Below are 15,629 nucleotides of genomic sequence, written 5' to 3' on the forward strand. Positions count from 1 at the left end.
TTTTACAAGTTAACAATAAAAGGCAAGTCACCCACTTTAAAAATGGGTAAAGGATTTGAATAGATATTTCTCCGAAGATATAGAAATGGCCCATAAGCCTGTGAAAAAATGCTCAACGTCCCTGGCCGTCAGGGAAATGCAAATCAACACCACAACAAGATACCACTTTAAGTCCCTAAAGATAAATAAGTCAGAGGGACAGACTGAAAGAGGGCACTTTACCAGGGTGTAGACTTCATGTGTAATTCACAATTCTTGTTCTGGGAATTGAAAGATGAAAAGTTTGTCAGGGATGACAGCTCAGAGCCAAGTGGTCCCAACCAAATAAAGGGAGACTCACCACACCGTGCCCGCCCCCACCCCGGGATGCTTGACTTAGCGCATGCGCATGCAGAGCCCCACCCGCGCATGCGCACACAGGTTCTCTTCTGGACGTCTCTCGCCCCCAACCTGGTTCAGCTTCCACACCCTGTCTTTGGCTCCACAATGCAGCTCAGCAGTCTTCTATACCCCAAGACTCCTGTACCCTGCCTGAGAGACCCGCCACGAGCCAGGCTCCCCGCCGGGCTCCCCAGGCTCTCCCCGTCTCCCTTCCACAGGCACTCCAGGCTACGCTGCTCAGGGACCCCTTCCCAGACCCAGGCCCTCACCACAGGCAGGGTCACCGCCTGGCCGTCAGGGAGGCAATCCAGGGACTGGCACACAGGGTCGTTCTTGCACGCACTGCAGCAGGAAAGCTGGAAGGATGGGCCGTTTCGTGAGGGGAGGGGCTCCTCCCAACTCGAGTCTGAACCAGCCCCTAACCCCCTACTGTCGCAGCCTCCTACCACAGAGCTCCACTGGCTCTTGGGCACCTCCACGTGGACCTGGGGCTGGAAGTACTTGGGGTAGTGGAAGCAGGCAGGGTTTGGGCCGCAGGGCTCCAGGCAGTGTGAGATGTGCTGGGTGTGCTCGAAGGACTCCGTCACTGTCACCGGGAGGCCCTTCACTGGAAGAGAGGACAAGAGGGCTGAGACCCCTGGGAAGCCTCCCACTTCCTACCCCAACTCGGCCCAATAAAAGGCCTAGGGGAGGCACCCAGGACAGGGGTTTAGAATTACCGAGGGCATTGGTTAAAATGCCCCAGAGAGTCTCATTCTGAAGGGCCAGGCGGGGCCCAGGAATCTGCATTTTTACAAGGCTTTTGTGTGTGTGTGTGTGTGTGTGTGTGTGTGTGTGTGTGAGGTCTGAGAGGCTGAGTTTTCTGGACTAGTCCTCCTAGGTTCTGCTCCTCCACAAGGTGCCCCGAAGTTACCTTCCCACTGCACTGAAAGCAGGCCCTCTCCTTGCTGCCAGTTTGGGGGCAGAACCTCTTCCTTCCCCCTCCCTCCCCCATGCCAGCTGGGCTGTGCCGCTCTCCTCTCTGCAGACAGGGCTGGAAGCCTTGCATGGGGGGGATGGGGTGGAGTGGTGAGAAGGAGAGTCGCGTATTTGCGGATCTCTTAGGTCCCTGCCAGCTATAAAATGCGTTCCCCATGGAGCCCAGGGCAGCCATGGAGCAGCCAACTCTGGTGTTGACAGGGTTGGGAAGTGGCACTGTCCTCCCCACCCCCCAGCAGGCAGAGGTAGTCAAAGGGCTCACCTTTCCTATTCTTCTGTCTCCTGGATTCTGCATGAACCTCCACGCAGGACATTTGTCGAGACTGAAACAAAGGAAGGGGAGGTCATTTTGAGCACAAGCTTCCGGGGATGCTCTACCAGGCCACAAACTCCCAAAGACTGATTTTCGGGGGAGAGATTTCCTTGAATCCTGAGGCTTTAGATGCATCTAATTGAAATGGCTGTACCAACAGCCTAATTATGAAAATCTTTTTAATTCTGAACTTGTGCTTATAGAGAGATTGGAGTTGGGGGAAAAAGGGACGAGACTGATTCTGAGAGTGGGTGCTTTATTAGGGAGGTTGCTGAGGTCATCGTTTTGGGAGAGGGGATGCTGGTCCAGGTGTTTCCTCCCCAGGAGCAGGAGCCCAGCTGCTGCCCCCACCACTGCCCGCAACCCCTTTGTCTGGCTTCAGTTAGTCTGACTCCTAGCGGGCTCTGGGACAAGGGCCCAAGTTGGGCCTGGTTTTCCCTCCCACAGTTCTGTTCCCAAGAGCAGCAGCCACAGGTGGCCTCTGGAGCCACAGGCGCCTGGAAGGACAATTACCACCAGCACGCCATTCGTGATGAGACTCTCAGGTGGAGAGGGGCTGAAAAACAAAATGAGAACTCCTGGTCAGTCATATCGTTCTTTCTAAAAATTTATTTTATTGAAGTATAGTTGATTTACAACATTGTGTTAATCTCTACTGTGCAGCAAAGTGACTCAGTTATATACATTCTTTTTCATATTCTTTTCCAGTATGGTTTATCACAGGATATTGAATATAGTTCCCTGTGCTATACAGTAGGACCTTGTTGTTTATCCATCCTATATACAATAGTTTGCACCTGCTAATTCCAAATTCCCAATCCAACCCTCCTCTACCCCCTCTTCCCCTTGGCAACCACAAGTCTCTTCTCTAAGTCATATCATTCTTGACTGATTTCTTACAAGGCTGACGAACAGCCTACGTAGGGTCAATAAGGAGATAGCAGAGCCTTCTTAATCCTTGTGAAAAATATTGGCTTAAGAAACCTTAGATCTGCAGATCGTCAAGGAGGAAACTGGCATACATTTTAAATAGGATGTCCAGAAAAAAAAAAGATTTCTAAGTTAGAGGGAGTAGAAGAGTTTCTTTTCTTTTTCTTCCTTAAAGGATAGCTGTTCTTTATGTCCAACCAGATGCAACTGCATGGAGATATGAGGATAAACAGGTTGCAAGAAAAGGCCAGAGCCCACCATCTCGAGCAAATGTAAACAGTTCTGGTAGCAAAACGGACTCATCCTATTTAATTTGTGCATTTAACAAATAGTTTTGACCCAGCTAGAGAGGGGCCTGGTGAGTGTGAAATGTCCTTGTGTTACAAAGCCGAGAAAGCCTCCAAGGTTACAATTCGCCTAGGGGAGTCCACAGCCTCCCTTGTCAAAATTAAGCCCAAGATGAGTATGTTTCCATATCAACTCTGATTACCAATGCTGACGTATTTCGTTTTGTAAGCCACTTTCTAATTCACCCAAGGAATGTTTTTCCCCCTAAAAGTCCTGTCAAACCAAGAACTGAAGGAGACAGCCCAGATTTTCTTTAATATGAAACAAATAAAGTTGATTTTAATTTGTCAAATTTAATTTAAATTTTAATTTAAGTTGATTTTAATGAGGCACCTCAAATAGTTCCAAGACCCCCTATGCAGAGGATTCTCCGGGTGGAATTTGACAAGCCCTCTTGTTCTTGTTCCTGCCTCTCATTGTCCCCCTGTCCCTGGGCTGTTAATAAGTCCAGGGGACTCAGTTCTGCCAGGATTAAGAAGCTGGTTGCCCAATCACAAGGCACACTGCTGCCCCAGGGCAGGCTTGTCCCCTCCCGGCAGGAACCCTACTCCCCTCCCTCACCGCCCTTTCCTCTCCTTTCTCTCTCTGTGTCCTCTTCTTCCCACACTCCAGCTCTGTGACCCAATTCCACTTGAGTCCACGGCACAGTCATACCTCCAGGACCCTGGACCTTTTTCTTAATTGGACATGATGAGAAATAACCCCACATCTCTGTCCTGAGCCTCCCCTTGACTTGGTTCCAGAGTTGACTGCAGAGGGGCATGGCCTCTGCTTCAGGCCAGGTTTGGGGGAGTTTGTTCTAACAGTCCTGGGTCCAGGAGGAGAAGCCTTGGTCCTGACCTCTTTCTTAGCGTGGCCTCAAGAAGGCCCCATCCCCAGGGTGGCAGGAAGTCTTCCCAGAGGCCACTCTCAGAAATGCTGGGGAGCTGAGGCAGGTGATTTGGCCCGAGTACTAGATCTTTAAAGCAATACTGACATCAGTAGACCTGGATGAGAAGGGGTGGGGCCCAGGCACCTATGGGATTTAGAAGTTCCCAAGTGATTCTGATGCACAGTGAGGAGCGTCAAGGGTGGGAGTAGAAGTGGGGGTGGGGAACTGCAGAAAGGAGGACCCAGCTGTACAATGCCTGTGCCCAGAAGCTGCTTTGGGGTCAGGACCTTGGTGGAATCCTGGGGGGTTGGGTCCTACTCACCTCTCTTCCAGCAGGAACTCCACCTCCAGCTCCTCCATGCCCTGCAGGGGGAGGAAGAGACTGCAGTTGTGAGCTGTGTCTACGCCTCTCTGCAGACCAGGATCCTGTGCCGTCCCAGGAGACCCTGCGGACCTGCCCCTGTCCTTCGCACACGGCTGTCCTGCTGTCTTGGCGTGGGGGCAGCTGCTCCTGGCTCTTTTTGTCCCCTCTGCCTCCCTCTGTCCCCAGGCCTTTGATGTCAGGAACATCACTGACCACCCAGGGGAGGGTCAGGGTGTGGAGTTGACCCCTAGACCCAGCAGGTAAATCTCTCTGCCCCAGAACATTTTCCTTTCATCCTCTCCCTCCAGCTTCCATTGTTCCCCTTCTTCTCCAAGGGGCTCAGGGCCTGGGGCAAGGGAGATATTGCCCCCAGCAAGCTCAACTCTGAAGGCTAGGAGCCCCTTCCTTCAGCTACTGCTTTGCATCTCTTGCTGTGTAACTTCAGGAAGTCATGACCTCCCTCACTGGACCTTAATTTCCCCACAGAGTATAAGCCAGGTGAGGGCAGGGATGCTTGTCCCCGAGGTGTCGCCAGTGCACGGAACAGTGCCTGGCCCATAGGACATTCAAATACTTGTTGAATGAATTGATAACATCCTGGGCCTTTTCAGCTCTGACTTTCTCTGATTTGCAGATTTGCACTCCTTTATCCTTATCTGTCCTCTGTCCCCTGGGACCATCCCAGAAGCAGGACTCTGAGGAAAGAAAGGGAATCAACACGTATTCTGTCTCCATTTTGTACTGTGAACAGTGCTAGATGCCTTAATTATGTATTCTTATTTAAGCCTCACAGTGACCCTGTGTGGTAGGTCTTACTATCACTATTGTATAGACGAGGTAACAGAACTCAGAGGAATTAAGCAATTTCTGCAGGGTCACAGAGCTATTGATAGTAAGCCAAAGCGCTGGGATATGAACAGCAGTGCTATCTTCTCCTGACCTGGCTACAGAGAGAGGATCCCATAGAACAGCATCATAGGAATAACCAGCTGCCCCTCGTGAAGCAGGAGGCTGAGGGCTGGGGCACCTGCACTCACCTCTGTGTTGAGTGGGAACTTCACGTGGGTTTTCTCTCGGAAGCAGAGCTTGGTGAGGTCATAGAGAACTGTCAAGAAATGGTCATCTGGTGTCAACGTGTCGTCATCACAGACGCTCAGCTCTAGCACGTTCTAGGGGAGAACGGAGGGTTCAAGTCTGGTTACCAAGGTTGCATCAACCCATTCCCAGGATGAGCGGCCTGACCTCAGTCCTAGTGAGGAGGTGGGTCTGAGGGATGGGAGCCAGCACAGCTCAGGTGTGAGGGACATCTGTAGGGACATGAATTAAGAGAGGAAAGTGTCTATTCCCTTCTTTGCAACTCTCTGAAGCCTTCCTTCCTGCCCTTCTTCTCTGATTCTCCTACTGGGAAATTTTGCTCTTTTGCAAGCTTGGCAGGGGCTTGTGAAGTGTGAGGGATTTCATTTCACCTGGGGGAGAGATGGAAGGGCACAGCAGAGAAGACCCCTGTCAAGACATAGAATGTATCCAGCATTGGGACCCAGGAGCTGAAGACAGTTTCTTTGGCACTAGAAAACCGAGCTAAGGGAAGCTAACATCTTCACACTCCAGGGGAGTGATGTGGCAAAGATTATAGAGGGTTTGATTGGGTTGGGATGACGTATTGGAACTCTATCCTTTGGCTCATCAGCCCCTACAGAGGTCTCATGGATGGTCCCAAAGCTGTATGTCAAGGATGGAGCCGCTACCCTGTCGTCTGGCTGAACTCTAAGGTCAATGATTTTAGGTGACATGGATTGGCCTCTGAGGCCACTTTTTCCAAGGATCCTGAGAGATGTAGGTTGGGGCTGAGTTTGCCTCTTTGGTTCCTATCTAGTGGGCATGAGGTGGTTCTGGAGGTTCCCAGCTGAATGAGATCTGTTGACTTTGTAATGACTAGAAACCAGGTGTGTCCCTGAACCAACCCAGCAGCCCCATAGATCTTCAGACAAAAGAAACACGAATTCTGTTTTCAAGATGGTAGGCCGAGCCCAAACTGAAATCCCCCTTTCTCACCAAAAACCATATATATGATAGAAAAGATATTTTTAAAATAATAAATATAAAGCCCTTCTTGAAAACAAAAAGGATAAGTCATTAACTCGGAACGGAGAAGCATCCCTAAAATATGAAAGCAGTAAGCTTGATGGAGCTGTCAAGCCTCAAATGCCTCAAGACTGGGTTTGATGCCTCCATGATGAGGCCAAGTTTGTCTTAAGGGCACCCTGATGAAGCTGTCACAACTCAGGATGTTCAAGAGAGGATTCTCCCTCAGGAGATGTGAGCTCAACTTAGAGTCACCGTATATCTGAAGAAGACAAATACCATGAAACAGCAACTCAACAAATGAAGAACACACACCCAAGGAATTCGAAATAATAAAGCCATCTAAAAAGGATTTAAGATAGAGAAAGCCCTCTGGCCGGAATTAGACTGGTCTTGGGCCTAGTGAGTAGAATGGCTCTTCTCTATATGCTCCTGCTTGGAGTATGTTCTGGAAGATACTGGAAACACACTCTCTTTTGGGGCAGGAGACATCCAGTTCCAGTGACAATTAGGTAGGACAAGAGAGACAGGAAAGAGGATAGAAGGATAAGTATGCCTAGAGGGACAAGCGTGAGACAGGCAGAAGGAAGGAGTGGGTGAGTGGGGAGACAGATAGGTCGATAGGAGGACAAGAAGTCGGTAGAAAGAAAGACAGATAGGGACTTCCCTGGTGATGCAGTGGTTAAGAATCTGCCTCCCAATGCAGGGGACACAGGTTCGATCCCTGGTCTGAGAAGATCCCACACACCATAGAGCAGTTAAGCCCGTGTGCCGCAACTACTGAGCCTGAGCTCCAGAGCCCGCAAGCCACGACCACTGAGCCCGCGTGCCACAACTACTGAAGTCTGCATGCCTAGAGCCCATGCTCCGCAACAAGAGAAACCACCGCAATGAGAAGCCTGCACACCGTAATGAAGAGTAGCCCCCACTCGCTGCAACTAGAGAAAGCCTGCACACAGCAACGAGGACCAAATGAAGCCAAAATAATAAATAAATAAGTAAATTTATTTTAAAAAATACAAATAGTCATTATACTACAAAGTCACAGTAATCAAAACAGTATGGTACTGGCACAAAAACAGAAATATAGATCAATGGAACAGGATAGAAAGTCCAGAGATAAACCCATGCACTTATGGCCACCTAATCTATGACAAAAGAGGCAAGAATATACAATGGAGAAAAGACAGTCTCTTCAATAACTGGGGCTGGGACAACTGGACAGCTACATGCAAAAGAATGAAATTAGAACACTCCCTAACACCATACACAAAAATAAACTCAAAATGGATTAAAGACCTAAGTCTGGATACTATAAAACTCTTGGAGGAAAATGTAGGCAGAACATTCTCTGACATAAATCACAGCAAGATATTTTTCAATCCACCACCTAGAGTAATGAAAATAAAAACAAAAATAAACAAATGGGGCCTAATTAAACTTAAAACCTTTTGCACAGCAAAGGAAACCATAAACAAAACGAAAAGACAACCTTCAGAATGGGAGAAAATATTTGCAAATGAAGCAATTGACAAGGGATTAATCTCCAAAATATACCAACTGCTCATGCAGCTCAATAAAAAAAAAAGAAAAAAACCAAAAAAACCTGAAAAACTAAACAACCCAATCAAAAAATGGGCAGAAGATCTAAATAGACATTTCTCCAAAGAAGACATAGAGATGGCCAAAAAGCGCACGAAAAAGTGCTCAACATCACTAATTATTAGAGAAATGCAAATCAAAACTGCAATGAGGTATCATTTCACACCAGTCGGAATAGCCATCATCAAAAAGTCTACAAACAATAAATGTTGGAGAAGGTGTGGAGAAAGGGGAACCCTCCTACACTGTTGGTGGGAATGTGAATTGGTACAGCCACTATGGAGAACAGTATGGAGGTTCTTTAAAAAACTAAAAATAGGGCTTCCCTGGTGGCGCAGTGGTTGAGAGTCCGCCTGCAGATGCAGGGGACACGGGTTCGTGCCCCGGTCCGGGAAGATTCCACATGCCGCGGAGCGGCTGGGCCCGTGAGCCATGGCCACTGAGCCTGCGCGTCCGGAGCCTGTGCTCCGCAACGGGAGAGGCCACAACAGTGAGAGGCCCGCGTACCGCAAAAAAAAAAAACTAAAAATAGAGCTACTATATGACCTAGCAATCCCATTCCTAGGTATATATCCAGAGAAAACTATAATTCGAAAGGATGCATTCACCCCAATGTTCATTGCAGCACTATTTATGATAGCTAGGACATGGAAACAACCTAAATGTCCATCGACAGAGGAATGGATAAAAAAGATGTGGTACATATATACAATGGAATATTACTCAGCCATAAAAAGGAATGAAATAGTGCCATATGCAGAGACGTAGATGGACCTAGAAACTGTCAAACAGAGTGAAGTCAGAAAGAGAAAAACAAATATCATTTAATATCACTTATACGTGGAATCTAGAAAAACAGTAGAGATGAACTTATTTGCAAAGAAAAAATAGAGTCACAGATGTAGAGAAAAAACTTATGGTTACTAAGGGGGAAAGGCGGGTGGGATGAAATGGGAAATTGGGACTGACATATATACACTACTATAGATAAAATAGATAATTAATGAGAACCTACTGTATAGCACGGGGAGCTCTACTCAAGTGCTCTGTGGTGACCTAAGTGGGAAGGAAATCTAAAAAAGAGGGGATATATGTATACGTATAACTGATTCACTTTGCTGTATAGCAAGAAACTAACACAACATTGTAAAGCAAGTGTACTCCAATAAAAATTAATTTAAAAAAAGAAAGAAAAACAAATAGTCATAAGAAGGGCACATGATCAAAGAGGAGGACAAGCAGGCAAGGAGGGGAATAGCAAGCAGGGCAGACAGGTGCTGCCCCCACGTCTCACCTTCACCCGGGTCTGGATCTGGAACTTGAAGCTTTCATTCCACTCTGGGTTTCGGCAGTTGGAGATGGTCCTAGTCCTCAGCCTCTTAGGAGAGCTTGTGGGCAGCCAGAGGCTCACAAAGCAGTCTGTCTGGCTTACTGTCCGAGGAAGACAAGGGTGGGAGGGGAGGGTGAGGAGCCAACCCAGGTCCAGAGAGGAGAGAGTGTGGAGGCAGAAGCCAGCTTCTGGTCCCCTCCTGACTCATGGCTCTGACTCTCCAGAGACCTTTGTCCCAGAACCCTGAGAAGGTCATGGACTGCAGGCTAGAGGTTTCACAGAGGGGACCCAGGTCCCACTGACTGTTCTCGTGGACACAGATGGCCTCTGGCTCTTCTCAGCAGCACCCTGGCTCTCTGAGCAAACACCTGTTGGTTTGGGACAAGGTACAGTTGCACAATTTTCCCTCTGCCAGGGGAAGATCTGGAGGACTAGCCCCCAAGGGTCCAGTTTATCTCTTGCCTTAGCCCAGGGCACCAGGGAAACCACAGTAGGGCCCAGCTCTTCCTCTGGGTGAGGAGCAGCAAGGATTAGAAGGGACACCATCGGCTGGGAGTCAGCCTAGAGGGCCCCAGCGGGGAAGGGCGTGAGTGGAACAAGCTATTCAGCAGGATCTAGGGGCAGGGACTACCAACCACACATGACTAACGTCTCAGATACACCCCGACGGGCTTTTCATATCTCTGCTGGTCTCCCCACATGGGGTGTGTGACCCAAGAAACCCTCAATTCTAAGACAACATACTTTATTTTTCATTTGAAAGAACAACGCAACTGTGATGATGCTGTAAGTGCTCTGGAGAAGGACAAAGGCTGTGACCTCAACAGGCCCTCCTGAAGTGAAAGAAGGCCTCCTGGGTCTTCTGTTTGGAGCAGCAGAAGGCATACAGTGAAAAATGGCAGCCCAGCCCAGCTCCTTCCCTCCATTCTACCTGGGAGGAGGGAGGAAGAGGTGCCACGATTGCCCTTGTCACTCTTCTTCGGTCATTCCCAGGGTACCCACCCAATTCATAGAGAACGGGAACAGTCAATACAGTTTCCAGTGTCAGAGAGTCTTCTAGATAGTAAAGCTGGGCAGGGATGTGAGTTCTGTACTGATAAGACTCATCCAAACTACCTCCTAATTATAATTAATAATGTCCTGTGAGAGTGGAACCAGAGGCGACCCATTCCCCAGACTGACTTAGTCCTATTTTGTCTCTATACTGAGAACTTTATCAGACTTAATAACCATGGTTTGCATCACAAGCATCCCTAGTTTCTGATTTCATCCCCGCTGTCTGGTTAATCTGTGAGGGCTCACCATTCAATGAATTGGAATTCATGGCCTTCCTCCCACTGAATAGAGGTGAGATGACCCTGTCCTTTAAATGTCATAATCATCTTAATCCAAACACAAAGAATGACCCAAACCCAACAGAATCAAAAGAAAATGATGACATCATCCCTATCTTTCCTTCCACACCCAACCTGTTCTTCCTCACCGTCAACTCAGGTGTCCTGACTAGACACCAAATATCGGCCTTGACTCTCACCTTGAGTCGACTTAACTCCTTGGAGCTCTCCAGCCTGTCCACTTCTCCCTACTTGCATGGCCACTGCCTTGGTACAAGCCACCTTCATCTCTGCTGCCACTGCCCCAATGGATGCCCTGTCTTCTGTCCCGCCCCACCCTGATCTTTTCTCTTTAGAGAAACCAGAGGGCTCTTTTCCCATCTGACCATGTCACTCTCCAGTTTAAGATCCTTTAGTGGCTCCCATATGCCTTCAGAAAGGAGTCCCACCCATTCAGCATGGATGCCCCTCCCACTTCCCCAGCCTCAGCTTCATCTTTCCATCTTCCCTATCACCCCAGCCCCTTCCCTGCCCCCCCCCACACACAGAGGTGCGTGCACACATGCACGCACGTAAACACTCACACACATGTGCCACCACTCACGCTCCAGACTCCAGCCAAACCCAGTCCCTTGTAGGTCTCAAAGGCCATGCCATCTTGCAATGAACACCCTTCTGTTCCTCCTTCACGCCACCCTTCCTTGGTTAGCCCCTTCAGGTTGCAGAAGAGACCTCCTCTGGAAGCCTCGTCTGAACCTCCAAGTCTGGGCCAGGTGCCTCTTGTAGCCCAGGGCCCTCTGCTCTCCTCCTGATGGAGCACTGGCTACAGTTCACTGCAATGGCAGGTCGGTGCATCTGTCTCCACCTCCCACTGCACCCTGGGAAGCTCAGGAGACCCATGTTGGCACCGCTAGATATTGGTTGAATAAATGAATGATAGAAAAGCCCAACTTCCTGCTATTGGGCTGTATCAGTACCCGAGAAATTCTGGGCTGAGTCACCACAGATATAGATAGGCATGTTTAATGGCTCTGCTCAGAGAGAGACTCCCTGGGGACCTGCTTAGTCCTCCTGGACACCTCCCTTGGCTTTTCCTGGGCTCTGGGGCACCTCCTGCTGGTCTGCCTCCTGTACACAAGGAGCCTGCAGGCAGGGACCCACCAGGCCTACACCCACTTGCTTAGCATGATTTGAAGGACCCTGTAAAGGCCCATTTCCCTCTAACATCCCTTTCCTATCATCAGTCCATGCCTAAAATTGTCCCATTAAATCCACTAAATAAAGTTTCAGGTATTTTGGCCAAAGGCTTAAATCTCTAATTAAGATAAAAAGACTCCTGGAAGAGCCAGGATTGATCAGACACCCACATGTCAAGCATTAATTTATTTCCCAGTCCTTTCGTAGGGAGCCGTTCCACCTCCTCCCCAGCAAGGTTGGGAAGGAGAGTGCAGCCCAAGAGGGGATAATCCTGGGGAAGGAGGGATGATGAGGTAGCCGCTGGACCCAGATGACGATGTGGGGCATGGGCATAATGAACTGACTGTAAGGCAGTGACCATCGAGCTGGCAATGAAGAGTGGTTAAGCAAGGATGACCCAATTCTGAGAATTTCAGGGACTTCAGGGAATTTCCTAAGCACAGATAGGTTCTAATCCTTGTTCTTCATGAAGTGACAGAGGGCTTGGTCATCAGAATGACATGTCTCTTTTCCCAGAATGTGGGTGGCCAAGATGACTCAATGATCTCTATAGATGTCAAGAACATTGTCTTCCTAATACTTTAGAGACATCTGCCTCACACCCCCTGGCAGTGCTGGTTTGAGTTTATTTTCCCAAGAGGAGTAAAAACTCTTGACAGCGGGGAGATTTCCGGGCTGATTTTCTCCCAGCCCTGGTGCAGGGCTGGGTGGTGTGCTCCTTGATGGGGCAGTCACCCCTGAATCTCATCCCTGAATCTCATCCCTTTCAGCCTCCTGGAAATCTTAGAAACTCAGGCACTCATTACAGGACTGAACCAGAGAGGAGCTTGTTTTTGATCCAAGCTGGAAGGCACAATGTGGGGCAAGGGTAACCCAGGACCTGCAAGAGGTTAGGATAGACTCAACCCAGGTGAGGCAGCAACAGATCCCAGCCTGTGACAACTGTGGATCCAGACACGTGACCTGGGCTGCTGACACCCCCAGACACCGTGGCTGCCCCCGGACGCTATTCTTTAGGGAAATGAGGAAAACATAAAAAGGGGTTCCCAAAGGGGCCAGGGTGTCCCCGAAGGGCAGCCTGTGTGCCAGAGGCGTGTGGGGGGAAGGGGGAGGGGAGGGTGGTGGAGCAGACCTCAGCCTGTTTCTCTGGTTCCTGTTCCCCATCCCACCCCCTCCTCTAGGGCTTGTAGGTGACGGGTGTAGCAGGGAGAAGACAAAAGGAAGGGCCCTGGACGCGGGGGAAGGTCTGAGCGCACAGGTGTAGGCACGCCGTGCGAGTGTGAGGCCCGCATGACACACAGGGCTGGGACAGATACGCCTCCAGAGGAGCCGAGGCAGGCGAGGCAGCTGCCGGCATGCGAGAGCTGTGGCCGTCCCTGAGGGAAATGGGCTGAGGTGTCTGATGACCCACGCAGGCACGGCAGGAAAGGCAGAAGAGGCAGGCAGGTCCTGGGTCCAGCGGACACTTCCAGGCCCCTCAGGTCACTCACTGGTGGCCTGAGAGGTCCCGAGAAGCCCAAGAAGTCCGTGGCCCTCTGGCTGGTCTTGTGACAGAGCCAGGCCCCAAATGATGCTGGCTGCAATTGCTCCCCCAGCATGGGCTCTGGACACTCACCCTCCCAGGGGCCCAGTCTGAATGCTGCCTGATCCCTTTGTTCTCTCTGGGGCTCCAGGGCCCTCCTTCCTCCACCCCCCACACTCATCCTTACATTGCAGTGTTGCAGCGACAGCTTCCCGGAAGGTCTGTCAGCCTCTCCCACCTGTGCTCCTGCACCATCTGCATATAAGCCCTCGGGAAGTCATGCAATCCCTTCCTCAAGAGCTCAGGTGCCCATCACTTAGATTCCTGTCAACCCTCTGAACGGCCCTGACCTCCTCCTCCTGGCTTGTCTCCCTTAACCCCCAGCGGTCCAGACCTGGCATCAAACACTGATTCTGCTTTCGGCAATTAATCCTCAGTGTGCGAAATGAGCCCCACAGCCCTGCCTTCAGGTTGTGCGGAAGATGAATGGTGTTTGGATGTCTGGCCCCAGCTGGCCTCCAGCAGGGGCTCGGGGGGACGCAGCTCCTCTCCCTCAGACTGGGCTCCCCAGGCCTCTGGATGCTCACACCCTGTCCCCTCAAAGCAGCTTTCCTCAGCTACTCCCAGCTTTCAGTGTCGTCCAGTTCTAAATTCTGTGGTGACAAGATGAGAATGCCATCCTCTATTACTACTCTATAATTGCTTTGGGCATAGACACCTCCCCGTGTATCACGGCTCTCCCAGGCTAATTGAATCCTGGGGTGAGGGCAGTATAACAGAGCTTTGGGGAAACTGGAGCCCTTGGGTGATTCCTGTGTGGTCACCAGTGAGTGGGGACCCCCTCAGCCATGGGCCTTGACACAGAGCTTTCTCCTCCTTGAGGGCCAAGCTTCCTCACTGGATGGGGTGGGGGGAGATGAGGGCAGCATAGGGAGGGGCTTTTTTTCTGCCCACCCAGATGCCTTCATTTCTTCCTGAAGCCAAAGACTTCCCTGGGCCCCCGTGGTCTGGGAATGCAGCAGGGGCTGGGATGAAAGAGACATTAAAGCTGCAAGAAGACACTGCACAAAGAGCCCTGGTGAGTCAAACCACATCCATGGCCTGAACTGAGGAACTCGGCGCTATGGGGCACCCGGCATGCACTGTAGAACCCGTTTGAGATCCAGGTCCTGAGAAGGGCACTGGGGCTGGCCGGCAGCTGGCTCCATGGTACTCAAGGGCCCTTCCTTCCCTGCCACCCCTAACAGCCCCTAAACTCATGCAGAGGCAAGGAGTGCCCAGTGTGGGAGAAGCTACTCCTGGAACGGATCCCAGGGAGGGGAGAGTGGGGAGGAGAGAGCGAAGTGAGCCGTTGGAGGAGGCCGAATGCAGGGGCCGGTCATGCCAAGGGTGCAGCTAGAGGGAGGAGCTTGGGAAAATGATACAAACCCCAAAGTCTGTAATACAACTTGAACATGGAGCGTGCACACACACACACGCACACGCACACACACACACACTCATGCGCGCGCACACACAGCCACACCTGACCATTTCTCCCCCGGGGCCTGTCTCCATCCTGGCCCCAGATGCAGAGAAGAAGGAGGGAAGAGGGAGGGGGATACTTACCCACGTCAGCCTGTTGGACGTTTTTCATCCGGATGACCCTCACTGTCAGCAGGTGGCATGGAGACAGCTCCTCCTGTGGATTGAGAGGACAGTGGACTCACTCTTTAGGCGATTGTGGCAGGTGGCCTTGACGGAGAGAGCAGCACAGGCTCCCACTGCCCAGGCTCAAGCAACCTCCCCACTGTCCATCGGTGTTTCTGGGCTCTGGAGGCTGCTTCTGGTCCCCAGGCGGCCCGAGGCTATGGACGTGAGGGGCTTTGTCCTCACCCCACTCTGAGCCCGCACACCTGGGAAGAGGGACAGCTTCATGCCTGTTCCGTCCCTGTCTTGCTTGTTTGGATCTGGGAATTGGAAGTCCTTTTCCTGAGCATTTTACCCAGGCTTAGACAAGTCTTTTTACTGTCCACTCCCAGCCCACGCCCATGGCAGACACCATCGGACTCCTCCAACCCACCCAACGACATTTATAGAGGCCTCTGAACTGGAACCCTTTACTCCACATCGTCCACTCCATGTTACTAGAATCACTTTCTACCCTTCCAAGAAGATGCAATTCTTCTGTATTTAAAATAATATTGGGGGACTTCCCTGGTGGCGCAGTGGTTAAAAATCTGCCTGCCAATGCAGGGGACACAGGTTCGAGCCCTGGTCCGGGAAGATCCCACATGCCGTGGAGCAACTAAGCCCATGCGCCACAACTACCGAGCCTGCGCTCTACAGCCTGTGAGCCCCAACTACTGAAGCCCGTGTGCTGCAATTACTGAAGCCT

At 50.7% G+C, this 15,629-nt stretch overlaps 1 protein-coding gene across 1 annotated transcript in view; it reads right to left on the reverse strand.

Annotated features, from left to right (window-relative positions):
* Window positions 1-15,629, reverse strand: part of PLA2G4E (phospholipase A2 group IVE) — a 52,050-nt gene that overhangs the window by 21,348 nt on the left and 15,073 nt on the right. The window contains exons 2-10 of the mRNA XM_082836170.1: window positions 14,861-14,933; window positions 9,164-9,300; window positions 5,223-5,354; window positions 4,144-4,184; window positions 2,186-2,228; window positions 1,622-1,682; window positions 828-988; window positions 651-737; window positions 223-260 (exon numbers count right to left, since the gene is read on the reverse strand). Of these exons, the coding sequence (XP_082692296.1) occupies window positions 223-260; window positions 651-737; window positions 828-988; window positions 1,622-1,682; window positions 2,186-2,228; window positions 4,144-4,184; window positions 5,223-5,354; window positions 9,164-9,300; window positions 14,861-14,888 (728 nt within the window). The 5' untranslated portion in view covers window positions 14,889-14,933. The remainder of the gene's footprint in view (window positions 1-222; window positions 261-650; window positions 738-827; window positions 989-1,621; window positions 1,683-2,185; window positions 2,229-4,143; window positions 4,185-5,222; window positions 5,355-9,163; window positions 9,301-14,860; window positions 14,934-15,629) is intronic.

Source organism: Leucopleurus acutus (genome assembly GCF_964270905.1).
Source record: "Leucopleurus acutus genome assembly, chromosome: 1".
In the NCBI taxonomy this organism is placed as follows: domain Eukaryota; kingdom Metazoa; phylum Chordata; class Mammalia; order Artiodactyla; family Delphinidae; genus Leucopleurus; species Leucopleurus acutus.